The sequence below is a fragment of the Nelusetta ayraudi genome, unplaced genomic scaffold, assembly GCF_046127955.1.
Source record: "Nelusetta ayraudi isolate G7.1 ecotype Tasmania unplaced genomic scaffold, CSIRO-AGI_Nayr_v1 ptg000071l, whole genome shotgun sequence".
NCBI classification, from domain to species: domain Eukaryota; kingdom Metazoa; phylum Chordata; class Actinopteri; order Tetraodontiformes; family Monacanthidae; genus Nelusetta; species Nelusetta ayraudi.
Genome location: NW_027466121.1, coordinates 4,067,501 through 4,094,751, shown reverse-complemented (window position 1 = coordinate 4,094,751; position 27,251 = coordinate 4,067,501). Strand labels below are relative to the sequence as shown.

At 43.7% G+C, this 27,251-nt stretch overlaps 2 protein-coding genes and 13 non-coding genes across 15 annotated transcripts in view; all 15 read right to left on the bottom strand.

Moving 5' to 3' along the window:
* znrf1 (zinc and ring finger 1) overlaps positions 1–20,367 on the bottom strand; it is a 51,343-nt gene extending 30,976 nt beyond the window's left edge. Inside the window, exon 1 of the mRNA XM_076042807.1 lies at positions 19,136–20,367. Within this exon, the coding sequence (XP_075898922.1) occupies positions 19,136–19,544 (409 nt within the window). The 5' untranslated portion in view covers positions 19,545–20,367. The remainder of the gene's footprint in view (positions 1–19,135) is intronic.
* LOC142899385 (U4 spliceosomal RNA) lies at positions 375–515 on the bottom strand. The gene has a single exon (XR_012928747.1). It is a non-coding gene; the product is annotated as a U4 spliceosomal RNA (small nuclear RNA).
* LOC142899375 (U4 spliceosomal RNA) lies at positions 974–1,114 on the bottom strand. The gene has a single exon (XR_012928737.1). It is a non-coding gene; the product is annotated as a U4 spliceosomal RNA (small nuclear RNA).
* On the bottom strand, positions 1,570–1,710 carry LOC142899377 (U4 spliceosomal RNA). The gene has a single exon (XR_012928739.1). It is a non-coding gene; the product is annotated as a U4 spliceosomal RNA (small nuclear RNA).
* LOC142899374 (U4 spliceosomal RNA) lies at positions 2,165–2,305 on the bottom strand. Its single transcript, XR_012928736.1, has one exon. It is a non-coding gene; the product is annotated as a U4 spliceosomal RNA (small nuclear RNA).
* On the bottom strand, positions 2,760–2,900 carry LOC142899383 (U4 spliceosomal RNA). The gene has a single exon (XR_012928745.1). It is a non-coding gene; the product is annotated as a U4 spliceosomal RNA (small nuclear RNA).
* Positions 3,355–3,495, bottom strand: LOC142899373 (U4 spliceosomal RNA). The gene has a single exon (XR_012928735.1). It is a non-coding gene; the product is annotated as a U4 spliceosomal RNA (small nuclear RNA).
* On the bottom strand, positions 3,951–4,091 carry LOC142899365 (U4 spliceosomal RNA). The gene has a single exon (XR_012928728.1). It is a non-coding gene; the product is annotated as a U4 spliceosomal RNA (small nuclear RNA).
* Positions 4,550–4,690, bottom strand: LOC142899372 (U4 spliceosomal RNA). The gene has a single exon (XR_012928734.1). It is a non-coding gene; the product is annotated as a U4 spliceosomal RNA (small nuclear RNA).
* On the bottom strand, positions 5,144–5,284 carry LOC142899390 (U4 spliceosomal RNA). The gene has a single exon (XR_012928751.1). It is a non-coding gene; the product is annotated as a U4 spliceosomal RNA (small nuclear RNA).
* LOC142899371 (U4 spliceosomal RNA) lies at positions 5,739–5,879 on the bottom strand. Its single transcript, XR_012928733.1, has one exon. It is a non-coding gene; the product is annotated as a U4 spliceosomal RNA (small nuclear RNA).
* Positions 6,334–6,474, bottom strand: LOC142899369 (U4 spliceosomal RNA). Its single transcript, XR_012928732.1, has one exon. It is a non-coding gene; the product is annotated as a U4 spliceosomal RNA (small nuclear RNA).
* Positions 6,930–7,070, bottom strand: LOC142899388 (U4 spliceosomal RNA). Its single transcript, XR_012928749.1, has one exon. It is a non-coding gene; the product is annotated as a U4 spliceosomal RNA (small nuclear RNA).
* LOC142899387 (U4 spliceosomal RNA) lies at positions 7,525–7,665 on the bottom strand. The gene has a single exon (XR_012928748.1). It is a non-coding gene; the product is annotated as a U4 spliceosomal RNA (small nuclear RNA).
* A 2,243-nt stretch (positions 20,368–22,610) lies between the features above and the next one.
* Positions 22,611–27,251, bottom strand: part of ldhd (lactate dehydrogenase D) — an 8,739-nt gene continuing 4,098 nt past the window's right edge. The window contains exons 5-11 of the mRNA XM_076042532.1: positions 27,039–27,198; positions 26,712–26,911; positions 24,821–24,949; positions 24,456–24,583; positions 24,090–24,180; positions 23,585–23,696; positions 22,611–23,456 (exon numbers count right to left, since the gene is read on the bottom strand). Of these exons, the coding sequence (XP_075898647.1) occupies positions 23,276–23,456; positions 23,585–23,696; positions 24,090–24,180; positions 24,456–24,583; positions 24,821–24,949; positions 26,712–26,911; positions 27,039–27,198 (1,001 nt within the window). The 3' untranslated portion in view covers positions 22,611–23,275. The remainder of the gene's footprint in view (positions 23,457–23,584; positions 23,697–24,089; positions 24,181–24,455; positions 24,584–24,820; positions 24,950–26,711; positions 26,912–27,038; positions 27,199–27,251) is intronic.

The window sequence follows — 27,251 nt, the reverse complement described above, 5'->3', positions numbered from 1 at the left end:
AGTGAAAGACAAGACAAAACGTGGACGTGAGATGGGCATTCTGCTCACAGCATAGGTTAGCCTTTTCATTTTGTACCTGGGCTGACTCAAGACTGAACCAGACCAGAGATATTGAGCAAAAACAGAGGTGCTCCGCAAAACATTTGACTTCATCATTTTACTCATTAGCCTAAAAAAAGGCTTACTTTGTATGCTAAATAAGATTCATGTCTAACGTATAAAGAACAGCTACACAGATTCCAATGGAAAATGTATCAGGTAAAGCTGTGAAAGAGATAAGGCAATGTAGCTTCTCAAACATAGTCCACTTCAAACAGAGAACTAATCTCCCACAGCAAAAGTATTTTGCGTTACTTTTTACACAAATAATTGAGCCTCCTTGGAGACCATCAAAAATTGCCAAGGCCGACTATTTTTCAAGTCGTCATGGCGGGGTATTGGGTAAAGTTTTCAACTAGCAATAATCGCGCCTCGGATAAACCTCATAGGCTACGATACTGCCACTGCGCAAAGCTGATGAGTCCTTGTTACTCAGAGAGTACTATGATGGGTGCACAGGAACCACTGTGATGGTTGCGAAGTGCTCGTGGTTTCCAGAGAAAGAAAGACAAGACAAAACGTGGACGTGAGATGGGCATTCTGCTCACAGCATAGGTTAGCCTTTTCATTTTGTACCTGGGCTGACTCAAGACTGAACCAGACCAGAGATATTGAGCAAAAACAGAGGTGCTCCGCAAAACATTTGACTTCATCATTTTACTCATTAGCCTAAAAAAAGGCTTACTTTGCATGCTAAATAAGATTCATGTCCAACGTGTAAAGAATAGCTACACAGATTCCAATGGAAAATGTATCAGGTAAAGCTGTGAAAGAGATAAGGCAATGTAGCTTCTCAAACATAGTCCACTTCAAACAGAGAACTAATTTCCAATAGCAAAAGTATTTTGCTTTACTTTTTACACAAATAATTGAGCCTCCTTGGAGACCATCAAAAATTGCCAAAGCCGACTATTTTTCAAGTCGTCATGGCGGGGTATTGGGTAAAGTTTTCAACTAGCAATAATCGCGCCTCGGATAAACCTCATAGGCTACGATACTGCCACTGCGCAAAGCTGATGAGTCTTTGTTACTCAGAGAGTACTATGATGGGTGCACAGGAACCACTGTGATGGTTGCGAAGTGGCCGTGGTTTCCAGTGAAAGACAAGACAAAACGTGGACATGAGATGGGCATTCTGCTCAAAGCATAGGTTAGCCTTTTCATTTTGTACCTGGGCTGACTCAAGACTGAACCAGACCAGAGATACTGGAGCAAAAACAGAGGTGCTCCGCAAAACATTTGACTTCATCATTTTACTCATTAGCCTAAAAAAAGGCTTACTTTGCATGCTAAATAAGATTCATGTCCAACGTATAAAGAACAGCTACACAGATTCCTATGGAAAATGTATCAGGTAAAGCTGTGAAAGAGATAAGGCAATGTAGCTTCTCAAACATAGTCCACTTCAAACAGAGAACTAATCTCCCACAGCAAAAGTATTTTGCGTTACTTTTTACACAAATAATTGAGTCTCCTGGGAGACCATCAAAAATTGCCAAAGCCGACTATTTTTCAAGTCGTCATGGCGGGGTATTGGGTAAAGTTTTCAACTAGCAATAATCGCGCCTCGGATAAACCTCATAGGCTACGATACTGCCACTGCGCAAAGCTGATGAGTCCTTGTTACTCAGAGAGTACTATGATGGGTGCACAGGAACCACTGTGATGGTTGCGAAGTGCTCGTGGTTTCCAGAGAAAGACAAGACAAAACGTGGACGTGAGATGGGCATTCTGCTCACAGCATAGGTTAGCCTTTTCATTTTGTACCTGGGCTGACTCAAGACTGAACCAGACCAGAGATATTGAGCAAAAACAGAGGTGCTCCGCAAAACATTTGACTTCATCATTTTACTCATTAGCCTAAAAAAAGGCTTACTTTGCATGCTAAATAAGATTCATGTCCAACGTGTAAAGAATAGCTACACAGATTCCAATGGAAAATGTATCAGGTAAAGCTGTGAAAGAGATAAGGCAATGTAGCTTCTCAAACATAGTCCACTTCAAACAGAGAACTAATTTCCAATAGCAAAAGTATTTTGCTTTACTTTTTACACAAATAATTGAGCCTCCTTGGAGACCATCAAAAATTGCCAAAGCCGACTATTTTTCAAGTCGTCATGGCGGGGTATTGGGTAAAGTTTTCAACTAGCAATAATCGCGCCTCGGATAAACCTCATAGGCTACGATACTGCCACTGCGCAAAGCTGATGAGTCTTTGTTACTCAGAGAGTACTATGATGGGTGCACAGGAACCACTGTGATGGTTGCGAAGTGGCCGTGGTTTCCAGTGAAAGACAAGACAAAACGTGGACATGAGATGGGCATTCTGCTCAAAGCATAGGTTAGCCTTTTCATTTTGTACCTGGGCTGACTCAAGACTGAACCAGACCAGAGATACTGGAGCAAAAACAGAGGTGCTCCGCAAAACATTTGACTTCATCATTTTACTCATTAGCATAAAAAAGGCTTACTTTGCATGCTAAATAAGATTCATGTCCAACGTATAAAGAACAGCTACACAGATTCCAATGGAAAATGTATCAGGTAAAGCTGTGAAAGAGATAAGGCAATGTAGCTTCTCAAACATAGTCCACTTCAAACAGAGAACTAATCTCCCACAGCAAAAGTATTTTGCGTTACTTTTTACACAAATAATTGAGCCTCCTCGGAGACCATCAAAAATTGCCAAAGCCGACTATTTTTCAAGTCGTCATGGCGGGGTATTGGGTAAAGTTTTCAACTAGCAATAATCGCGCCTCGGATAAACCTCATAGGCTACGATACTGCCACTGCGCAAAGCTGATGAGTCCCTATTACTCAGAGAGTACTATGATGGGTGCACAGGAACCACTGTGATGGTTGCGAAGTGCTCGTGGTTTCCAGAGAAAGACAAGACAAAACGTGGACGTGAGATGGGCATTCTGCTCACAGCATAGGTTAGCCTTTTCATTTTGTACCTGGGCTGACTCAAGACTGAACCAGACCAGAGATATTGAGCAAAAACAGAGGTGCTCCGCAAAACATTTGACTTCATCATTTTACTCATTAGCCTAAAAAAAGGCTTACTTTGCATGCTAAATAAGATTCATGTCCAACGTGTAAAGAATAGCTACACAGATTCCTATGGAAAATGTATCAGGTAAAGCTGTGAAAGAGATAAGGCAATGTAGCTTCTCAAACATAGTCCACTTCAAACAGAGAACTAATTTCCAATAGCAAAAGTATTTTGCTTTACTTTTTACACAAATAATTGAGCCTCCTTGGAGACCATCAAAAATTGCCAAAGCCGACTATTTTTCAAGTCGTCATGGCGGGGTATTGGGTAAAGTTTTCAACTAGCAATAATCGCGCCTCGGATAAACCTCATAGGCTACGATACTGCCACTGCGCAAAGCTGATGAGTCTTTGTTACTCAGAGAGTACTATGATGGGTGCACAGGAACCACTGTGATGGTTGCGAAGTGGCCGTGGTTTCCAGTGAAAGACAAGACAAAACGTGGACATGAGATGGGCATTCTGCTCAAAGCATAGGTTAGCCTTTTCATTTTGTACCTGGGCTGACTCAAGACTGAACCAGACCAGAGATACTGGAGCAAAAACAGAGGTGCTCCGCAAAACATTTGACTTCATCATTTTACTCATTAGCCTAAAAAAAGGCTTACTTTGCATGCTAAATAAGATTCATGTCCAACGTATAAAGAACAGCTACACAGATTCCTATGGAAAATGTATCAGGTAAAGCTGTGAAAGAGATAAGGCAATGTAGCTTCTCAAACATAGTCCACTTCAAACAGAGAACTAATCTCCCACAGCAAAAGTATTTTGCGTTACTTTTTACACAAATAATTGAGTCTCCTGGGAGACCATCAAAAATTGCCAAAGCCGACTATTTTTCAAGTCGTCATGGCGGGGTATTGGGTAAAGTTTTCAACTAGCAATAATCGCGCCTCGGATAAACCTCATAGGCTACGATACTGCCACTGCGCAAAGCTGATGAGTCCTTGTTACTCAGAGAGTACTATGATGGGTGCACAGGAACCACTGTGATGGTTGCGAAGTGCTCGTGGTTTCCAGAGAAAGAAAGACAAGACAAAACGTGGACGTGAGATGGGCATTCTGCTCACAGCATAGGTTAGCCTTTTCATTTTGTACCTGGGCTGACTCAAGACTGAACCAGACCAGAGATATTGAGCAAAAACAGAGGTGCTCCGCAAAACATTTGACTTCATCATTTTACTCATTAGCCTAAAAAAAGGCTTACTTTGCATGCTAAATAAGATTCATGTCCAACGTGTAAAGAATAGCTACACAGATTCCAATGGAAAATGTATCAGGTAAAGCTGTGAAAGAGATAAGGCAATGTAGCTTCTCAAACATAGTCCACTTCAAACAGAGAACTAATTTCCAATAGCAAAAGTATTTTGCTTTACTTTTTACACAAATAATTGAGCCTCCTTGGAGACCATCAAAAATTGCCAAAGCCGACTATTTTTCAAGTCGTCATGGCGGGGTATTGGGTAAAGTTTTCAACTAGCAATAATCGCGCCTCGGATAAACCTCATAGGCTACGATACTGCCACTGCGCAAAGCTGATGAGTCTTTGTTACTCAGAGAGTACTATGATGGGTGCACAGGAACCACTGTGATGGTTGCGAAGTGGCCGTGGTTTCCAGTGAAAGACAAGACAAAACGTGGACGTGAGATGGGCATTCTGCTCACAGCATAGGTTAGCCTTTTCATTTTGTACCTGGGCTGACTCAAGACTGAACCAGACCAGAGATATTGAGCAAAAACAGAGGTGCTCCGCAAAACATTTGACTTCATCATTTTACTCATTAGCCTAAAAAAGGCTTACTTTGTATGCTAAATAAGATTCATGTCTAACGTATAAAGAACAGCTACACAGATTCCAATGGAAAATGTATCAGGTAAAGCTGTGAAAGAGATAAGGCAATGTAGCTTCTCAAACATAGCCCACTTCAAACAGAGAACTAATTAACAACAGCAAAAGTATTTTGCGTTACTTTTTACACAAATAATTGAGCCTCCTTGGAGACCATCAAAAATTGCCAAAGCCGACTATTTTTCAAGTCGTCATGGCGGGGTATTGGGTAAAGTTTTCAACTAGCAATAATCACGCCTCGGACAAACCTCATAGGCTACGATACTGCCACTGCGCAAAGCTGATGAGTCCTTGTTACTCAGAGAGTACTATGATGGGTGCACAGGAACCACTGTGATGGTTGCGAAGTGCTCGTGGTTTCCAGAGAAAGACAAGACAAAACGTGGACGTGAGATGGGCATTCTGCTCACAGCATAGGTTAGCCTTTTCATTTTGTACCTGGGCTGACTCAAGACTGAACCAGACCAGAGATATTGAGCAAAAACAGAGGTGCTCCGCAAAACATTTGACTTCATCATTTTACTCATTAGCCTAAAAAAAGGCTTACTTTGCATGCTAAATAAGATTCATGTCCAACGTATAAAGAACAGCTACACAGATTCCAATGGAAAATGTGTAAGGTAAAGCTGGGGAAGAGATAAGGCAATGTAGCTTCTCAAACATAGTCCACTTCAAACAGAGAACTAATCTCCCACAGCAAAAGTATTTTGCGTTACTTTTTACACAAATAATTGAGCCTCCTTGGAGACCATCAAAAATTGCCAAAGCCGACTATTTTTCAAGTCGTCATGGCGGGGTATTGGGTAAAGTTTTCAACTAGCAATAATCGCGCCTCGGATAAACCTCATAGGCTACGATACTGCCACTGCGCAAAGCTGATGAGTCCTTGTTACTCAGAGAGTACTATGATGGGTGCACAGGAACCACTGTGATGGTTGCGAAGTGCTCGTGGTTTCCAGAGAAAGACAAGACAAAACGTGGACGTGAGATGGGCATTCTGCTCACAGCATAGGTTAGCCTTTTCATTTTGTACCTGGGCTGACTCAAGACTGAACCAGACCAGAGATATTGAGCAAAAACAGAGGTGCTCCGCAAAACATTTGACTTCATCATTTTACTCATTAGCCTAAAAAAAGGCTTACTTTGCATGCTAAATAAGATTCATGTCCAACGTGTAAAGAATAGCTACACAGATTCCTATGGAAAATGTATCAGGTAAAGCTGTGAAAGAGATAAGGCAATGTAGCTTCTCAAACATAGTCCACTTCAAACAGAGAACTAATCTCCCACAGCAAAAGTATTTTGCATTACTTTTTACACAAATAATTGAGCCTCCTTGGAGATCATCAAAAATTGCCAAAGCCGACTATTTTTCAAGTCGTCATGGCGGGGTATTGGGTAAAGTTTTCAACTAGCAATAATCGCGCCTCGGATAAACCTCATAGGCTACGATACTGCCACTGCGCAAAGCTGATGAGTCTTTGTTACTCAGAGAGTACTATGATGGGTGCACAGGAACCACTGTGATGGTTGCGAAGTGGCCGTGGTTTCCAGTGAAAGACAAGACAAAACGTGGACATGAGATGGGCATTCTGCTCAAAGCATAGGTTAGCCTTTTCATTTTGTACCTGGGCTGACTCAAGACTGAACCAGACCAGAGATACTGGAGCAAAAACAGAGGTGCTCCGCAAAACATTTGACTTCATCATTTTACTCATTAGCCTAAAAAAAGGCTTACTTTGCATGCTAAATAAGATTCATGTCCAACGTATAAATAACAGCTACACAGATTCCTATGGAAAATGTATCAGGTAAAGCTGTGAAAGAGATAAGGCAATGTAGCTTCTCAAACATAGTCCACTTCAAACAGAGAACTAATCTCCCACAGCAAAAGTATTTTGCGTTACTTTTTACACAAATAATTGAGCCTCCTGGGAGACCATCAAAAATTGCCAAAGCCGACTATTTTTCAAGTCGTCATGGCGGGGTATTGGGTAAAGTTTTCAACTAGCAATAATCGCGCCTCGGACAAACCTCATAGGCTACGATACTGCCACTGCGCAAAGCTGATGAGTCTTTGTTACTCAGAGAGTACTATGATGGGTGCACAGGAACCACTGTGATGGTTGCGAAGTGGCCGTGGTTTCCAGAGAAAGACAAGACAAAACGTGGACGTGAGATGGGCATTCTGCTCACAGCATAGTTAGCCTTTTCATTTTGTACCTGGGCTGACTCAAGACTGAACCAGACCAGAGATACTGGAGCAAAAACAGAGGTGCTCCGCAAAACATTTGACTTCATCATTTTACTCATTAGCCTAAAAAAAGGCTTACTTTGCATGCTAAATAAGATTCATGTCCAACGTATAAATAACAGCTACACAGATTCCTATGGAAAATGTATCAGGTAAAGCTGTGAAAGAGATAAGGCAATGTAGCTTCTCAAACATAGTCCACTTCAAACAGAGAACTAATCTCCCACAGCAAAAGTATTTTGCGTTACTTTTTACACAAATAATTGAGCCTCCTGGGAGACCATCAAAAATTGCCAAAGCCGACTATTTTTCAAGTCGTCATGGCGGGGTATTGGGTAAAGTTTTCAACTAGCAATAATCGCGCCTCGGACAAACCTCATAGGCTACGATACTGCCACTGCGCAAAGCTGATGAGTCTTTGTTACTCAGAGAGTACTATGATGGGTGCACAGGAACCACTGTGATGGTTGCGAAGTGGCCGTGGTTTCCAGAGAAAGACAAGACAAAACGTGGACGTGAGATGGGCATTCTGCTCACAGCATAGGTTAGCCTTTTCATTTTGTACCTGGGCTGACTCAAGACTGAACCAGACCAGAGATATTGAGCAAAAACAGAGGTGCTCCGCAAAACATTTGACTTCATCATTTTACTCATTAGCCTAAAAAAAGGCTTACTTCGCGTGCAAAAACAGATTCATGTCCAACGTATAAAGAACAGCTACACAGATTACAAAGTGGGCACACAGAACATTTGACTTAATGACAGTATGGTCTTTGTAATGAATTCAGAAACTTGAAACTGTATGCAATACTTGAAACTAAATGGACTTCATATATATATATGTATAACCTCTATTTAAAGTTTAAAGGTAGCCTGCCTGCAGCAACTTCATTGTTCAGCAGTGAAATTACGTTACATTTACTTCAACTTTCACATTCCTGAAAGTCCTTCAACAGCCATGGGGTTTCTTGAGGACATGGACTGAATATTGCTTTTAGAACCCCTCCTGGGCCAGATGTTATAGCTGTTAGACATGACTGCTTCTAAGGATAAAACAGATGACAAGAAGAGATTCTCAGTGGTGGGTAGCAGACTTGAACACAGAACACAGTGACACAGCAAGATCAACAACGCAGTAAAGCAGGAGGTTTAATCAATATCAGCCCCGGTGGAGACACACAAAAGCGAAACAAAGTCAATGTGACTAAATTCAGGTGACTTTAGTAAGGGAAGCGCTGATACAAATAAACATTTCAAATCTTCATTTCAATGTAAGTGACTTGTTTTTACTGGCTTAAACTGATGCATTTCACAACATTTTAGCAGTTATCAAGGTGCTATAATAGCTGAGCACCACTTTGTCACATACTTCCTGTTATCCATCAAACAGAGAATCTGTTTTGGCAAAGTTTTATGTAAAATTGTTTTATCATGCCTAGTTTTGAAGTCCAGTTCAGATGAATCTATTTATACAGGCACCATGGTCCATTACAGTATTTGGAACAAAATTAATCATCAACAATGACAATCTCAAGACTTCTTGTCACCTAGTGAAATCTAATGAGAGTTTGTAATTTAAAGATGGATGAAAAAACATTTTCTGTCTTATTTATGCTTAATAGTCACTTGACGTTCACAAAACAGAAATGTTTGCAATGCATACGTTGTGACTTTGTTTTATTTGCTAACTCCAGCTGAGCCTGTGAGGACGTGAGCAGGTTTATTTTGAACGTGAAGCGGAAAAACGACGACATCTAGTGGTGGAATGACAACAGCTTAATAGAAATCGTGGAGAAAACACAGGTGGCATTGGTATTGTTAACGTGCTATGAAAAGGTTTGGCAACCACTGACTACTCAGTCTCAGGCAGTTATGTGCACAATGGTTGGACATTCAACGTGATCTCAGCTTCCCAAACTGAAGACCCAACCCAGTACATTTATTTTTTTTAGGAAGCCAGAACAGATGGGAAGAGACGATATGTAGCACTGCGAACGGAAAGTCGGAAACTGATTCAGCTGCAGATGCACACACACACAAACACACGTTGGAGAAACGCTGTGACTCTCTGGCAGACAGGCTGAAGGCAGAGATTCTAGTGCAGGAGCTCCACAAAGCAACTCTGGGGCTTTAGCACTGTGGCATAGCAGACTGAAGGAGGAGATTTAACACACAGAGGCACTCCAGGCAGGCGGTGTCAAGCAGTCAGATCAGAGAGAAGAGAGGAGACACCATTAATGCCACAGATGGAAGGTCTGGGAGCAACTCCAGTCAGACTACTTGTCACGCTGCACAGCCAACCAGGCACAGGGATGGATGGATGGATGGACAGAATGGGGGAGCAGTGAAACCAATGGGGTTTTGAAGAAAGACCTACTTAGCTCTAGAATCCAAACTGTGGAACGTTTACCAACTGTGTTGGGATTAGTTCACATATCAATTTGGAAAGTAGAAATTGGGATCATTGCAAAGGAAAGCTAGACACTAACGTCACTGCTGTAAATACCGCAGCTCAATCTTCTGTTTTATGTCACCCTGTACTTTCTCTAATGTGCTAAGTGACGTGTTACCAACAGAACTTTACCTTGATGCTGTGCAGTGGAGGCTGCACGCAGCACTTATCTGAACATTTGCGAGATTGTGCTAATACATTTCCAAGGTTGTGAGGACTGCTGAACTGCATCTGAGTCACACACAACAGACTTTGTGTTTATGTAAGCCCCATTTACACTCAGGCACAGACAGAGCCACGCAGGAATCAGTCTAAATAACAATGGTTCAAATAGTGCCGTTTCTATAATATTTTCAAATGCAAATGACTTCTCAGTGCACATTAAACGGTTTCATGGAAACACAATGACATTTCCAATGGCATGCCATATCTGTCCTCGCGCAGTAATTGTGCTCATGCTGACATTCTGAACCCTGATGGTGGACATTGTGCAGAATTAGCATTAACATATTTGTACCAACAAGATAAGCGTGTTACTAGGTAGACCCCAAGTCCTCAGCACCGCCTCTGAGCCGCAACCCTGACTGAACACGAAGTACAGAAGAAAAGAAAAAAGTGTTGTTGGCACAACGATGAAGACGGAAGACCAGGCCTGACTTCACTTGTGAAATCCTGTAAGCAATGGGCAACGAATCTAGAGAGACTCAAACTGGTTCACATGATGTCTTCTTGCCAACTTTATTGAACGGTGGTTACAACTGGAATGCTTTTACTCTCGACCACTGTTTGTCAAGAGGGAAACATCTCACTTGAATATGAGTGCGTGCCCATCGACAATGCTTTTGACTGTGGTCGCTTGCACCCATTTCCTTCTACCACCTTGATTATGTACTTGTGCGCAAAGTAATACTTGAAGAGACATTAGTGGATGAGGCGGATTTGTGGTATTCCTTTCAACTGCAGAAATATGCCCATAAAGACACACACACACACACACACACACACACACACACACACACTTCAGTGTTTCACACTGAAAAAAAGGCAGCCCAGTCGACAGCAGCCTACTGCTGTCCTGACCATAAACGGGAGCCCTGGCAACTGTTCCTTTCATTACATCACAACCTAAAACTAATGCGATTCCCTCCGACAAACTCTCCTTACCTTACCGGAAAGACCAGCAGTTTCCATGGGAACAGGATGGAAGGAGAGAACAAGAGGGAGACAGAGACAGAGGGGAGGATGGATGTCAGGGGTGTGGAGAGAGGAGAGCTTACAGAAACAGGAAAATGAGAAACACGTCTATTGTTATTTTTTTCTTCTTTATACCGCGCAGGGAGGCAGCGTGACCTCAGCTGGAGGTGACACGGCGCCATATCAACACAGATTGTGAGCCAGAGAGAGAAATGTATATTTGTGACACGATGGAAAACAAAAAAAGACAGGCCGGCAGCTTGGAAGTGGCCCTTGTTCCAGGTCGCTACGATCCAGCAGCACCAGGGGTTAATTTTGAATGTTGTCTGAAAAGAGTCCCTCAACACTTAATCAACCCCCTGAGAGCCTCCCTCCACAAAAACACAGCAGGCATGACGGGGATCGGCAAACAACAGGACAACAGCGGAGCTTCACATAGGACATTCTTTCAAAAGCCTCGGCTCATGAGCTATAGATCTGCAGTATGAATTTATTGATTATATCATCATCAATTAGCAAGATTATTATTGTTTTTTTGTTTTTTTTAAATCAATGTTACAAACAGAGATGCAGGTAAAACTACTCCAAGGATTACTGAGATACTCAGACCAGAGCATCTGACGCCAACAACCCTGTTCACCAAAGTCACCTAAATCCCCTTTATTCCCCATTTCGATGCTCACGTTGAACTTCAGCAGGTTGCCTTTGTCTCTATTTGTGTTAACAAGCAATTGAACGTTGTAACTGATAAAGTGGCCAGATGAGTGCACGTGCAAAACTGGGCAGACGCACTGATATTGAGATAAAGTAGTGAGAATAGAAGAAAATAAGATCGAACCAGCATTCTTTTGCTTTCTCTTCATTTGTTTGAAAAAATACTCACATTTCATGGCTCAGCGAGCCATGATAAATGAATGATGACAACTGCGCTTGATTGCTGTTTTTCCAAATTATAAATTTAGAAAGAGAATTAGCTATTCCATCAATCAACAAAAGAATTAGTCATTTTGGGAAATTTTGAAAAGTTATGGACTTGCGCTGGGTTGCTCACCATGACACAGAGAAATGGATGCAGCAAAGCAATCATCTGCACCTTCTTATAATAGGTTCCTAATTTTTAACTCCTGACATCTAAGACCTGTTTGGTAAATTAGCGTTCTTTGTTTTGCCTGCTGCAGAAAAACAAGACCCTATCTTTTGGAAAGTCAGTTTCACAGCAAACAGCTGCTGATAATCAACCTTGCTGTTTGATATCAGCCTGCCAACAGCTAATACTGTGCGTGCATGATTGCAGCGTGGTGATGCAACCATACGTTTCCTGTCTGCAACATGTAAAATAAGGTCCAAAGTGTCGACACCCCAAAAGGTCGCCGCGACGGTGTTATCTTCATCCGAAACCCATTTCCTCCGTGAATCACGAACTCTGCTCATACTTCCTTGTTGTGGTGTGTGTGCTTATGTCGGTGAGAGGCTGAGGTGAGGCAGGTTATGGATGTGCATGTCTGGAGAAACATCTCTGCGAGGCAGCTGTGCGGTTGTCAAGGCGATGAAATGCAACCCCTCGTCTCCATGTCTCACTTACCGTCAGCGTTATCAGCGCTCGCATTATTTGTATGATTTACACTCTGTCTGGATATGCAGACAACATTGAGAAAAACGTCACAGTGAGATGGGAAGGATGTGTGTGTGTGTGTGTGTGTGTGTGTGTGTGTGTGTGTGTGCGTGCGTGTGCGTGCGTGCATGAGACGCAGAGAGAGGAAGTAAGACGGGCAGGAAGCAGAAATAAATTGCCGCGCTGACCTATATTCTGGAATCCTGCAAGCAGTTCAGCAGCACAGATGTTCCTCCAATCCCCGCGCTCCTGAAACCCTCGCCCGTGAAATCCAGCCACAACAGACAGCGCGGAAGCAAGACGCTTTAATTGTCCCAGTCATGCTACGCATCAGCGGCGTTGCTCGCCGCACTCGTGGCCGCACACCACCGACGTGTGACCGATTTCAGCCCTGCCAACGTGTGCGTGTTTCATGAAAGGCCTCGCGTTCCCCTGTCAATAATCTATGATGTCCGCCTGTGAGGTCTGCCTCATCTCTCTTCGCTGCAAGTGAGGCTTGTTCATGCCACTGACTGCTGATCAACTGCCTGCCTTTACTTGTGCACATTCCACAAATACAGGAGGCCACTTGGACTGAAACATTGCACAGCAATGACAATATTTTTCTGTGGCAGTCTGAAGGCTTGAAAATGGACTATGTCCTTGGTCAACAACAACAATAATAATAATAATAATAACAATAACAATAATAATAATAATAATAATAATAATAATAATAATAATAATAATAATAATAACCCTAAGGTCTACTTTTATAGTACAATTAATCCAAGTATGGGTGTTTAGTTCAATTAGTGGTGGAATTTCGCGTCTTTCGTCTGTTTGTTCTCAGTCCTGATTGCTGACAGCCACTGCTGTTCTACTCGAGCCATGTCGTTCATTACAAACCTCTATCTGACAGCAATCAGGCCAGGTGAGCCTGAACAATGGCTCAAAGCCTTGTAAGGAATGTTATATTATTAGAACCTATTAAGTTAACGTGGGAAGTGAAAAACCACACCAACAAGGAAATGAATTGCTGTGTGCCTGTTGCTCTTAGACCATTTGAATTGTCTACTGCCACTGTATTATATGATTATACTCATAACCCTTTCAAAATCTATTGGTACCAACTTACACAGCTTTGTCATTGACTGAAAACAGAATGACTAAAAAATGCACACGGTTCATTAAAATGATCAATATTCAGACACTCAAAAAATTTACACTCTACTCAGCTGAAGATCAGTTGTGCTTGTACTACACTACACACTACCAGGATAACTTCAAAAATCAAGGCCCAGCAGCTCTGTCTGACAAGGGCTCCACATATTATATACTTCACGCAAACCATATCTTAGAGGCTTTTCCTCAGAATCTGATTCGCTTACGGCAATCGACTGATGTAACTCTGCCCCAAAGTATTGTTCAGACAAAACAATCGATTTTTGAAGTAACCCTTTGCGCATTCAACCACGTAACAAATGGACCTGGATGACGCTACCAGCTGCCGTGGCTGCTGGGAGGGAGACCTGTGACTCATCTACTAAGGGCTCCACTGAGTGGCCTCTGAGTTCTGTTGTCAACAGGGAATGCAATCAAGCGTTAAAAATGGTTTCCCACTTACAAGGCACCACAGGGACATTGGCAGCCAAGGTGGACATGGATTAAACTTGTTGGTCAGAAAAAGAGTGCAAATGCTGTATCGATTAAATGCTGATGCTGTATTGACAGCATGTATCAATAAAGAGGCAGGAGGGCGGAAGGGAGGCCCCGTTGGTCCGAGGAATGACTGTGCTTGAGTACAAAATGCCTCGATCAAAGGTGTGCTAAGGCACTGGGATGTACAAAAAAGTCTGTTATTGGTGTTTGGCTTGGACGCAACTGCTCTGTCTGTCCGCTTTATCTTCCAAGTATCAAAGCTTAACTTTCTCAATATTGATTTTAGTCCAGTCAGTTCCAATCCCCCATCTATCCTTAATCTGTTTTAACCCTCTGCCCCTTAAAAATCCCATACTGGAATCATTTATCAATAGTAATTAGCCCTCTCTTTGCTAGTTTGCTGTTTGGTGCTGCCATTCTACTGCCACAGTATCCTACGCGGTCATAGCAAATCACATGCATATTCTAACTGACAGCTAAATAATGCATCAGCCCATGGTAGAAGCTCAAACACTGCCAAAGCCAAAGTCAAATTACCACTTCAATTTTTCTATTTCTCTGCGGTTCTGTTTGTGTTAAGTCATGTGATCTTGCGTGAATTCCTGAAACGTTGCGGGACCATGTTGGTCTCACCACTCTGGCTGTACCACGGAGTGCACCCTTCAAAAAATGCAGCTAGTGGGTGTGCATGGAGAGCGCAACGCACACGCATCCAGTGCAATCCCAGGGTGACAAGAGTTTGCGTGGCATGAATCAAGAATGGACGCTTTGTACATGTTGGCATTTTTAAACCTCCTGTACTTTACTGATGGTACAATTATCACTACCAAATCACATTGGGCCTTGATAATTGTGGTAGTGGTTAACACTGTCGCCTTACTGTTTTCCATTTCAATGTAAAACACAATGTATAATAATTATCTAGCGTGTAAGGAAGTACATTTGCATTTTACTTTGCCAGACTTTGCTGCTGTCTCTCTGCAACGTTCCTCTGTTACATCACAACACAACCTCATCACAAGGGGCTCCATCTGTTCCCTTCAGGGATTCATTCACTTTTCTGTCTTCTGGCCAGTTCAATCTGTCACTTCCAACAGTCATTAACATGACTGGGTCTGAATGTCTTTAAGTGACTGGTCTCCTAAACTGTCAAAGCTTTGCTCTTCACACCTACAGCAGTAGGCAACAGAACAAAGGGACTAATTATTACAGCAACTGATCACTTGCACACGAGTCCAGAAGGACACAAGGAATAGATGAGAAGAATAAACAAACTGTTTTAAATATTTAACTGGAGGACGAGGGTTTTGCACAAAACAAGGTTGTTCAGTGTCGAGCCTGAAAAAATGGGGTTTCACTAATTAAAAGACAATTCTGGGCAACAAATGAATAATTTGCTTATAATCCTCAATAACACAAACTAGCACTTGCGTGAAGTCAGAAATTTGCCTAGCAGGTGCATTGCTGAGGTCTCAACCACACAATAAAATTATTATATATCTATTGATAGATACAGATCTCAAAAAGTTTCAATTTCATTCATTTTCACATAGGTTTTTTAATCAATCAGTGCCCTGAAAAAAGGAGAGACGAAATGTTAATATTATTTTTGCCCACACATTGTTGCTTGTGTAAAAACTTGTTAAAGTCAAATTTGTTGCAACTCTACATCCGGCTTAAGACACAGATTTGGACATAATTGTCAGTCATTTGCAATTGAGAAGCAAAGTCAGACCAATTCATGTCTCAAGAGTCATGGGAGACAAACAAAATGCTGGTTTGGACGAATGTAATGTCCTGCCACTTCACCATCTACAAGAGTTTCACTGGTCTCTGACGCTGAAGAAGTGTCAGCGTTCTCGACTGTTTGGTGATTATCTTGTGTCTTCTTTATTGAATGCAGTCCAGATCTTGTTCACAGACACATCTCCCAAGGGCAAGCAAGGGTGGAGGCACCTGCGGCCTGCTTGATTAACTGCCATTTCACAGTGGAGGAGCGAGGCACAAGTGTTTTCACCACAGCATGCAAGTGTCCTCCGGGAATCCATCTAAGCATGCCTATGTTTGCGTGTGTTTGTGCGTGCGTGCGCTTGGTAACTATGTCAACAGCCGTCCATCTCTGGATCAAGAGCAACCGCAAACCTCACACAAGCACACAAAGGTCAAGGCCTGAATGTGACTTTTTCTCTGTGCCACAAACTGTGCACATATGATGCAATTCACTCCGTCGCCCTGCCAACAGTAATTAGACTACATTGTGATGTATGGGACAGTTTGTCAGGTATACGTCACAACCATCAGAAACTTAATTTTCAATTACATTTTAAATCACATTTGATGTTTGAAATCAATTTTGATCAATTTGCCTAAAACTAAATAGACTAAATAGAACCAAATAGTTCATCACGGTGCTTAAATCAAGTTATTTAGTGAATATTGAATAATGTGCTATGATGATCTGTTATGATGGTGATGATGATGATGATGATGATGATGATGATGATGATGATGATGATGATGATGATGATTTTTATTATTAGTAGTATTATTATTATAGTGTTCACTGAAAACCCTAGAATAGAAAAAGAACAAATAGATTTGGGGATTTTCTCACATAAGTTACAAGTCATGAAAAATTGCAACGCACAGACGAAAGCGTTAAGCGTTGGGGAAGTGTATTTTCATTTGAGACATGACCATTAATCCATTGCAGCTTGCAGCTTGTTGCTGCTGGTAAGCAGTGCTCACAAGTGCTTACGCGCGCAAAACAGAATGTTTTCATTAGCATAAAGTATCGCATAAACCGAACAGGGCATCTCATCCAGTGAAGTTACATGGTGCCTGTTGCAGTCATATTTGATTTTATTTTTCAATATCGCAATATCCCTGGTAACAAAGGGTTTTGTAATACAGGTTCTAATCTTAGTCCTCTTCGGTAAAATGTGGATCTCAGAAGCTTCTTCTTCTTGTTCTTGTGTTTGGGTGGGGCTACAGTCTAGTGATAGTCCTGCTTTGAATTGGAAGCCAGTCTACAAAAATTGAATGAGTGAATAAACCTCCCTCACAGCCAGTTCTCGCTCTCGTTGCCTTCCTCACAAATTGACTAGTCCGCGAAAGCTCCGGGGGTTGAAATCTCTAACTAAGTGCGTGATCAAGCCCGGGGGACAGACTAAACCAGTAGAACAGCAGCCTTACAATTGACTCCATCGTCAGGGTGTGGGCCTGTTTTGACCCTCTTAGAGCAGCTGCCTGCCTGAAGACACCATATTTTATTATAGCTGCATTGTCTGCTACTTGCCCTACTTTATTTGCCTCAGTCTTCTCTGGAAGCACAACACTTAAAATTTTCATTCACTGCAAGAGCACTGAAGAGAAACATTTCCACTGAAAATCTCTAAGAAATAACAGGTCAGGGTAAGCGACTGGACCAAAGCTTTGAAAGGTTATCGGCTGTTTCCCCTCTCGGTTGGACTGTTGTTGTCAAGATACCTGATCAGGATGGACGGTGTATTCAAAACAGCACTGTGATACAGTGTGATTTTGGATCACTTTTTTTTTTTCCTCTATAAACTTTTGAGACTCCTTGTTATGAATGGGCAGGGACCACTGCCAACTTTTCAGTCACAAAACGATACCCGCTAGCCACACCCATAATACCACAACATTGAATCAAGGCAATCATATGTTTGTAAATTTAAAAGATTTCCCCTTTGACTCATAAAAAAGATTTGCAGTCAAAGCCATGCTTGTATTTTCACTCCTTCTCTTCGGACCTTCCCTTTCGGAGATGCGCACCTCCTTAGTTTTTGTGAAGCCACTCCACCTCAGTTCTGTTATCCCCTCCCACTGGTTCGAAAGAACATCTTAGTCGCTAGGCAATGTCGGCAGGAAAAAACAGCGGAGATGTTGACGTCCAACCAAGCTATTTTCCCGCAGCGAGCCGGTCAGGGCTTTAGTAATGAGAGCCTTGGGACCTGGCTGAGCCTCAGAGTGTGTGAGCGAGTGTGTGCAAGAGCGTGAGAGTGCATGTGTGCGTGCAGGGCGGGAGAGATTGTGTGTATCACTGCTGACTGACTGTGTTTCAGTTGGAATGGAACCAGCTGTGACCATGTGGTTAAGGATTTGTTGTGCGCCAGGGTGTGTATCATCACGTGACTTGTATGTCACCGAGTGTGTGTGCGTGTGAATGTGAATGTAGTCCATGGCCTCACAGCTGCAGTCAGGTGAAGGAACACATCATGGTCGGGAGTGTGAAGCCGGCGATCAGCACGAACAGGCCCTTCTCTCCATCCTCTGGTGCCCTCACTTGCCTCCTCGCCACCTTCGGCCCTTACTGGTGCCCCCTCCTACCCCGTCTCCTCCCTAATCACAGGGCTAATTGACTCAGCCAGATTTGGCAACAGGCTTATTAGTGTCATTTCACGCAGCAAGGAATGACCTGTGCAGGCAGTGAAGCCGGTATGCAATATTTCTTTCATCCAATCTGATTTACCGCCACCACGCATCACATAATTCACAGAATTTTTCATCAAGTAGTTCCATCCATCCATTTTCAATACCTGCTTATTCCTGAACTCAGGGCTGGAGGGTTCAAGTAGTTCAAATGTTCAATGTTCAAATTACATATTGTTAATGACGTGGACTTTTTACTTTATGAAACCGTAGCTTCAGGATTCAACACCTAAAATTTAGATCTACTTTTAGAGCAAATACCACCACTCTGTTGCAGCCATAATTTTTCAGCGAGTTTGAAAACGGGCTCAGGACGTGCAACCCTGATGATATCCTGCTTGTTTGCTGACCCGAACCTCCACTGATGCCAGTGCAATTTAACGCCCTGCCCTGGTGATGCTCCCAACTGCAGGTAAACAAGGTGCTTGTCGTGACTGTGGGTGCTTTGTCCCTGGTGTGTGTGCGTGTGTGTGTGTGTGTGTGTGTGTGTGTGTGTGTGTGTGTGTGTGTGTGTGTCGGCCTCCTTACCGCTGTGGGCGCTGAACCAGCGGGGTGCGATGTGCAGGGGCAAGGTGTCAGCCAGCGACCCCCTGGATCCCAGGTAGAGCACCCCGTCCGTGTGGTGCCCTCCGCCCCCACTGTCCTGGTAGCCGCCACTGTGGGTGGCAGCGGTGGTGGTGGTGGTGCCAGTGCCCCCTGACCCCCCTCCGGCCCGCTCCGAGTCCGTCCCTCTCGGAGCGTAGAAGCCGAAGGGCACGCCGGGGCTGTGCTCGATGCCCATGCCGGCCACGGAGCTCACCGAGCGGCTCCGCAGGCCCATGGTGCCGCTCGGCCGGTAGTGGCCGAAGTGGGCCGAGGGAGGCACCGCGCTGTCATCAGTGGAGACGCCGGGAAAAGCACCCCGGGGCCGACCCGCCGTGCTCTGCTTTCCCCCCATCCAGAGCCGGGGAAGGCGAGCGGGTGGGTGGGGGGTGGAGGAGGAGGCTCCGGGGGTGGAAGCAGGGAGGGTCGCTCGCCTCGGTCCGCCAAAAAAGGGTCGAGAGAGACCGAAGCAGGCTGTCACCCCCCCTCCCCTCGCTCCTGTCTGTCTCTTGGCCCGCCTTGGCCCGCCTGCGCTGCTCGTCTATCAGTGCGTGTCTCGGCAGGCTCGTCAGCTCTGACTCCCCGCAGACGCAACAGCCCGTTTCCCTGCCGAGCGGAACATGAGCCCGCCCCGACGTCTGGATGCAAGCTCGCCCGCAGAACAAAACCTCCGATGGCCGCCCGAGCCGGATGACACCCAAGACGCCGGAATTGACAGACAGATGCGCGGCGACACCTCGGCTTTGCGTCCCCCCGGGGGTGATTTAGGACGGCTGTATCATCGCAGGCGGGCCGCGGCTACAGCAGCAGCGGCGGCGGCAGCAGCAGCAACACGTCTACCCGCCCGCTTCCAAATCACAGCAGCGCCGCAATGTTCGCTCCTCTGCCCTCGCCTCATCTGATCTCAGACATCGTGACAACTGTTGCTGTGTGCGTCTCACCGCCACAAATACGACAGTCTGTCTCCCGCCGACAATTATGACGTCGTCCCGTCCCGTCCCCCCCCTAAAAAAAAAAACGCCGGTATGGTCTCACCGGCTCCGGTGGTCTCTTAGCAGCGGTCGCCGTCCAGCCCCGTAGATCGGGGTCACAGTTAAACCGCTCCCCGCTGCGCTCTGATCGGCGCTCCGCTGCTCTTGCGCTCCGCCTGCCACCGCCGCTGCTGTTGTTGTTGCTGCTGCCGCTGGCAGACAATGGAGGCGCACAGTGCGCAAACTCCGAGTATTATACCCACAGCATAAGGGGGAAAGGAAAACACATACACACAGAGACTGTTTAAATTCTTGGATTAAAAAAAAAAACAAAAAAAAAAACAATAATTATATCAATAATATGAGGTCGATCGTTAAACGAGGTCATAAAATTGTATTTTATATTGATGTCAGTGTCACTTTCTTGTCTCATGTCATCTATTCAAGCAAAACAAAGAGTACTAAAGATTTTCAACACCTCCTTTAAGACCTGTGAGTTTTTATTATTTTAATTTCTGTAGTGATATTTCCATTAAAGGATTATTGCCCTCTCTCCATTATTTACTCAGAAATAATCCCTGTCTTTTGCATGATCTACCATCATTTCTTTTCTCACACTCAGGCAACTAACATACTGTTACCATTATCATATTAGGCACAGATTTTACTGCCATATGCTAAATTGTTGAGATTAGTGGCTCACATGTTTGTTGGGATTATATGGTTTAATCCTGAGCGTAGTGTCGGGTGTGTGTGTGAGTGTGAGTGTGTGTACGTACATGTGTGTGTGTGTGTGTGTGTGTGTGTGTGTGTGTGTGTGTGTGTGTGTGTGTGTGTGTGTGTGTGTGAGTGAGATTAGGCTGGTTTTCTTCTGTCTGCTTCTTTGTTTCTTCCTAACACAGTCAGGCATCTTGGCCTTGTTACCCAATAAGGTGAACAGCGGTGAAGTACATCCAGCAATAGGTGTTAATCTGTCCTGTGAAAATGACAGCAGGACTATAAATGGTCCCTTGTCTGCTCCTGCAGCATCCCAATATCCCTCCCCACGAGCACACATAAAATAAACCGCGTACATCATCTACTGAGCTGGCTTTAATATAAACATAAAACCACAGGGGGGCGGGGCTTAACGGGGCTGTTGGGAACGTTGGTCATCTGGGTTAATTTAAGTGCTTCCTGCGATTGTCATGTGCAAACGCTCTGAGGGCTTACCACATTTTAAGATGACTCAATCGTTCTGACAGAATTAACAACACGGATGCCTTCAATGTTCCCGCGCTCAGGCGCCCACACCCACACACACCTATTGGATCATCTCCTTATTTCAAGAACCTAAACTATGAATTGATATTGTCAACTTATAGATGACTGTTGATTTGACATTTCTCAAGAGCCATTTGAAATATAATTCCATGTAAAATAAACAACAAACAAATTAAAAAAAAAAAAAAAATACTATATACTTCCAAATCATTTACTGGTCTTGAGGAATCAAACGCCTTGTTGACAGTATTTCACTTTATAAGTAAAAGGCGCCAGTCAGGTTTGATCTGATCAGAATGGAATTGTGGGATATGTGCTGCAGGTCTGTTCTTACCCTTTCCAATTTTGGGCAGACAAACAATGGTGATACTTGTCCCTGTAAGAGTTGGAAAGGGCATCTGTCCATTCGTGTTTATCTTTGGGGTACTGGAGGATGTTCCAGCTGTCTTGGGGTGAAGGTGGGGTTACGTCCAGGATAAACCAATAGTATTAAATTGTTACCCATCCATCTGTCCATTTTCTATACCCACTTTCTCCTGCACTCAGGATTACAGAGGTCTGCTAGAGCCTATCCAGCTGTGGATAGGCTAAGGCAGGTTACACCCTGGACACATTGCCAGTTCATCACAGGGCCACATGGAGAGACAAACAAAGACAAGCAACCATTTGCACTCACACACACACCTACGGTCAATTAGAGTTCCCAACTCCGCTCCACTCACATGCATGTTCTTGGGCTGTGGGTGGAAGCCGGAATACCCGAAGAGAACCCACATAGGCACGGTGAGACCGCAGGAATGTAATCAAACCCACAGCCTTCTTGCTATGAGGCGCGAACCATCGTACCACTGTGTCAACCATTGAAATTATTATGTTATTAAAATGATGTCTAATGTCTTAAATATAATAGAAAGACATTTTAAATGATACAAAGTTAAGCCCTAAAGTCAATGTCAATACATTGAGAGCTACAGAGGGGAGTAATGTATTCAATACATATTAAAAGCCAGTGTGTCCAGGACCTTATGCAGTGAGTTGAGATTATGTGCTGCTGACACTGTGTGGTAGAGCAGAGTATTGCTTCTTCCCGTGAGCGAAAGAAAGAGAGAGAAAGAGGTGCAATTATGTTAAAGAGTTTCTACATTTGAAAATTGGTGACAATCACATCACAATCATCCAGCAAAATTCTTCATTTTTTTCAGGTATTTTATTGACACACATTAAAAATAAACTATTGTCAGGACTGTTGGTACAAACCAAGCAGCTTTTAACAGAGACTCAATCAGATTTACATTTTCATAGCATTTCAAATAATCAATATTTGGGATGTACATTTATGAAAAGGGATATTGATGTTCAAAAGTAAAAAAAAAAAAAAAAAATTGGTCATTGATTGTAATTATTTGTATTTTAAGCCAGGTCACTTTTTTGATGGCCTGCTGTGTAAGACTTAGTGATACTGGATTGTGAACTAACAAATAAAAAACAAAAATTAAAAATTAATGTCCTGCTTGATATCACATCTTTCAGTCCCAGCTGTGATGTCAAGGTCAGACCAACCTCCAGGGCTACTGAAGAAACCTTACAAGTGCATGTGCTCTTTATTTAAGTATAAGTGCTTTTGATTGGCAAACTAAAACACAAAAGTTACACATTTCCTTGGCACCATTAGCTCTTTAAAAGCACACATGCTTATTTTGTGTCACACACTGGACCTTTCCACTGTCAAATTCTTCATCTTATTGAGTGTTTCCCAGAGTTTCTGTCTGGACAGGAAGTACCTCTCAGCTGATACATTCTGAAAAACTGCACCAATCTCAGTAACAAGCATTGATTTTCTGTTCTGAAATACTTAAAGTTCTCTTGGCTGCAGAACCTTCCCAGGATTCATCAGGTTCTTTGGGTCAAGGGCGTCTTTTACACTGTGCATAATCCGGATGGTGTCAGGTCCTACCTCCTCACACAGCAGCGCCCTCTTCCCCAGACCCACTCCGTGTTCTCCTGTACACGTGCCGGACATAGCCAGCGCTCGCCTATGGGAAACAATCGCACCACATAATCACACTGTTGTACATTTGCCTTCATTTAAGGTCATGAGTAGAGGCAGAACATGGGGTTTAAACGATCGGCTGCCAGGTGGAAGTGTTTCGAGATGGACTACCTGGCCAGTCTCTCTGAGAAGAGGTGGACCTTCTGCAGCTCCTCTGGATCAGTGGGGTCCATGACCATGAGACAGTGGAAGTTCCCATCACCCACATGACCGGCAATGGGACCTGAAGACATAATTCCTGACGCATCAGCATTCATTTACGGCGCCAACTTGCAATATCATATTTGAAACTCCAAGTTCCCTCCTATTATGTTGTTATCAATGCTAAGATGTTCCCGTCTTCCGTGGCAAGGTTCTTTGCCTTGTCTCTTGCAAGTGGACTTGCTCTACTTTGGCAAATTATTAACGGGCTCCCTTTAAACATTAATCCTGAGGTGAGCACAATCAAAATGCTGATTTGTTTTTGGTGAGGCAATGGAAAAACAGACTGTACAGCTTAATGTTGGAAAAAGAAGGGAGCAGGTGGTGGATTTCACCACCTGATTCACTCTTCACCCCAACAACAGACCAGTATAACCAACCCTCCAACACAACTGGCCCTGTGTTGAGAACTGACCTGTGAGCCCGTTTGCAATCACGTCCTCCTTTGTTTCCACGACGATTTGGGGAAGGCGAGACAGAGGAACGCACACATCTGTAGCGTAGGCCTGTGCAATACACATAGGAGACATGTGAGTTGGGCTAAGTGGTACAGACATGATGAACAGTCAGATTTTGTTGAACACAAACCAGTAACCGTGAAACCTTCAGGTGAAAATCACTCAAACTCAAGAAAAGTTTGTGATGTGACTTGGAAAGGTAGAAAGTCAGGTAATAACTACTGTGTCTTGTCATTCATTGAACAACAACTGTGAAGCGCAAGTTGTCTATAACCAATACGTTTCCACTCTTCAGTGATGGTGGTAGCTCTCTTTTCCTTTACCTTGCAGCCTGGCCTGAGAGCCAGAGCAGCGTACCAGGCGTCGTGACGAGCTTTCCACAGCTGGTTCCGTGTTTCTGCATCTCGAGCCCACTTGAAATCTGAACCTCCATTACTCTGAGCGATTTCCTCTGAACAAAAAAAAACAAAACGCTAAAATGATGTTGAGTGACTGACTGTTCGATAACTCATCATGTCAATGCACTATTTACATTCTTTCAGGTGGTTTTGGGCTGTAACAGAGCGCTGCCGGTCATGCTAACTTAGTTTACTGGCTTTTGGCCTGGACATCTACTGTGGAATGTACGTGTGAAGACAGTGTGAACCATTTTACTTTCAATTTACTTTCATCTTCTTAAAACACACACCGGTTGTGCGGACCTGCTCCTCAAGGCTGCGCTCGGTGCCGTGGAACTCCAGGAAGAGGGTCGGAGTCACGGGGTAGGACAGCGAGCTGAATCTGTTGCACGCATCCATCATCACATCATCCAGGAACTCTGCAGGCACAATGCACAGAGGGGAAAGCAGAAGGGTGAGGCAGCAAGGAGCAGCTCCTTTGAAAGAACTCTATTTATTAATTAATTCAGCAAAAAAGAAAACATTGCCGGCCTGAAACACACAAGTTTATTATGCCAGCCAAGGTACAATATCTTTGACAGCTGTTTCATAACTTATGGTTCCATGCATTATCTGCAGGCCACACTAGACTTTAGCTCATTGGTATGTCACTGAGATCTCCAGCTTTGGCCACCTACTGTGAGGATGGGGACTGATGATCAAAAAAATATATAATCATAAAAATGAATCTGTGATGTATTCTTCTTTGAAGACCAAGACGTTGAAAAACGTGATTTTATTCTTAGGATTCTCTTTGTTTGTTCATACGAGATAAAGAAACTCTTTTCTAAAGGAACTTCAAAAGATCGCCTGCGTCATACTGATCAATCAGACTCAGCCCTTCTATTGAAACTAGTATTGCTATCTTTTTGAAAGAGCTTCAACTGGATCCTTAAAATCATAGTACATATAATCTTTGTTAATTTCAGACACTTGCCCACTGGAGAAGGGAGCCGTCAGACTGGACGATATTGCAGAGACACCGACTTATTAACGGCTTCTGACGTGAATCCCTACAGGGCCTTTCAAAATGACACAAGTGATCAGTCAGCCTAAATGGCAACAGACAGACGTGACCAGTGGAGGATGTCATGGGGGGGCTGATCGGCTGGCTGGAATTATTTATGACCTACCTATCCTTTATTAATGTTGATCTATTATACACCTTCCATTCCATTTCGCTGGGTTATCTTAAGTCTCCTGAGTGCTCAGGGTTCTGGGGATGGTTGAAATTCTAATTAAAATTTCAGCCATAGCTACTCGCTGGTTTTTGAATGTGTCGGCCCTGGTCACATTTTCTTTATTCGCCTCATCCTGTTGTGATTTGCAGTTGTTTTCCTGTTTCCCCTCCTCCCTTCCTGTTGTTCTCTGTCTCCCCTGTCTGGCAGCTGGCCTGGGAGGGATCGTCAACATGATCAGCTACACCTGCTTCCTTGACTCACTTGCCACTGGTCCACCTGATTGCCTTCTGCTCATCTACACCTATACTTAAACCTGGTGTGATTACCTAGCCACTGCCTGTCAGTTACTCCGCAATCCCGGTCAGTTCAACTGTGTCCTCGTCACAGCCTGCTCAGCCTGTTTTTGGACTGGCACCCTTGGTTGAATCCTTAAATATTTTTCATTTAATAAATTGACTTGCTCAATCTGCATTGTGGGTCCAGCTTCGTTTAAACCTAACACATCCTTCTGGAATCCCAGACACCATGCTGCGTTCTCACTGATCAAGTGCATGTTGACAGCAACTTGACTGCATCCAACATCAAGTGGATATTTTGATTGAAAATATGGTGTTGGTGTCACAGTTACAAGTCAAACTGGACTGACTGTACTGTGTTGTCTGGATAACACTAACTAGTGTCTTATATTGTATTTAATTTTTTTATTTATCTTTAGTTCTTATATTTCAATATTGTTTGCACAAAGGGAGTTGCCACGCAATTTCATTGTATCTTCTGCTACAGTGACAATAAAGGCTATTCTGATTCTGATTCTGACTTCATGTTTTAATTCTAATCAATTTCTTTTGGATTCATTTCACTAGAAAATGTCAGACCAACATCTATAAACTAGTTTTTGTGTAATTATTCCTTTAGATGTCGTATCCTGTTCATCACTAGTAATCTTGTCAACACGCCTCACCGATGCGAGCAATGGGCACTCCCGCTTGCAGAACCTGCACTGTGCTGTCCACGGCAGCCTGGACTGAAGGAAAAGAGCAGACGGCCGACACCATGGCTTCTGGGATGCCGTACAGACGCATAGTGGTCTTGGTGATGATCCCCAGGGTGCCCTCTGAGCCCACAAAGAGGTTGGTCAGGTTGTAGCCTGCTGAGGTCTTTCTATCTTGTCGTGGAGACGGGAAATATTTATCAGTTAGACCAGTTATTGTTGCATTTGTGTTTGTGTATGTACGTATGTGTGTGTGTGTGTGTGTGTGTGTGTGTGTGTGTGTGTGTGTGTGTGTACCTGTGGTGTCTGCCCTTTCCGGCCGTGTGTACGACAGTCCCATCAGCCAGCACCACCTCGAGGTTAATGACGTTCTCCCTCATAGTTCCATAACGAACAGCGTTGGTTCCTGATGCGCCGGTGGCAGCCATGCCACACAGAGAAGCGTCGGCACCAGGGTCTGATCGTGGACAGAGCAATGATTGATATCATCATCATCATGCCATGCAAAAT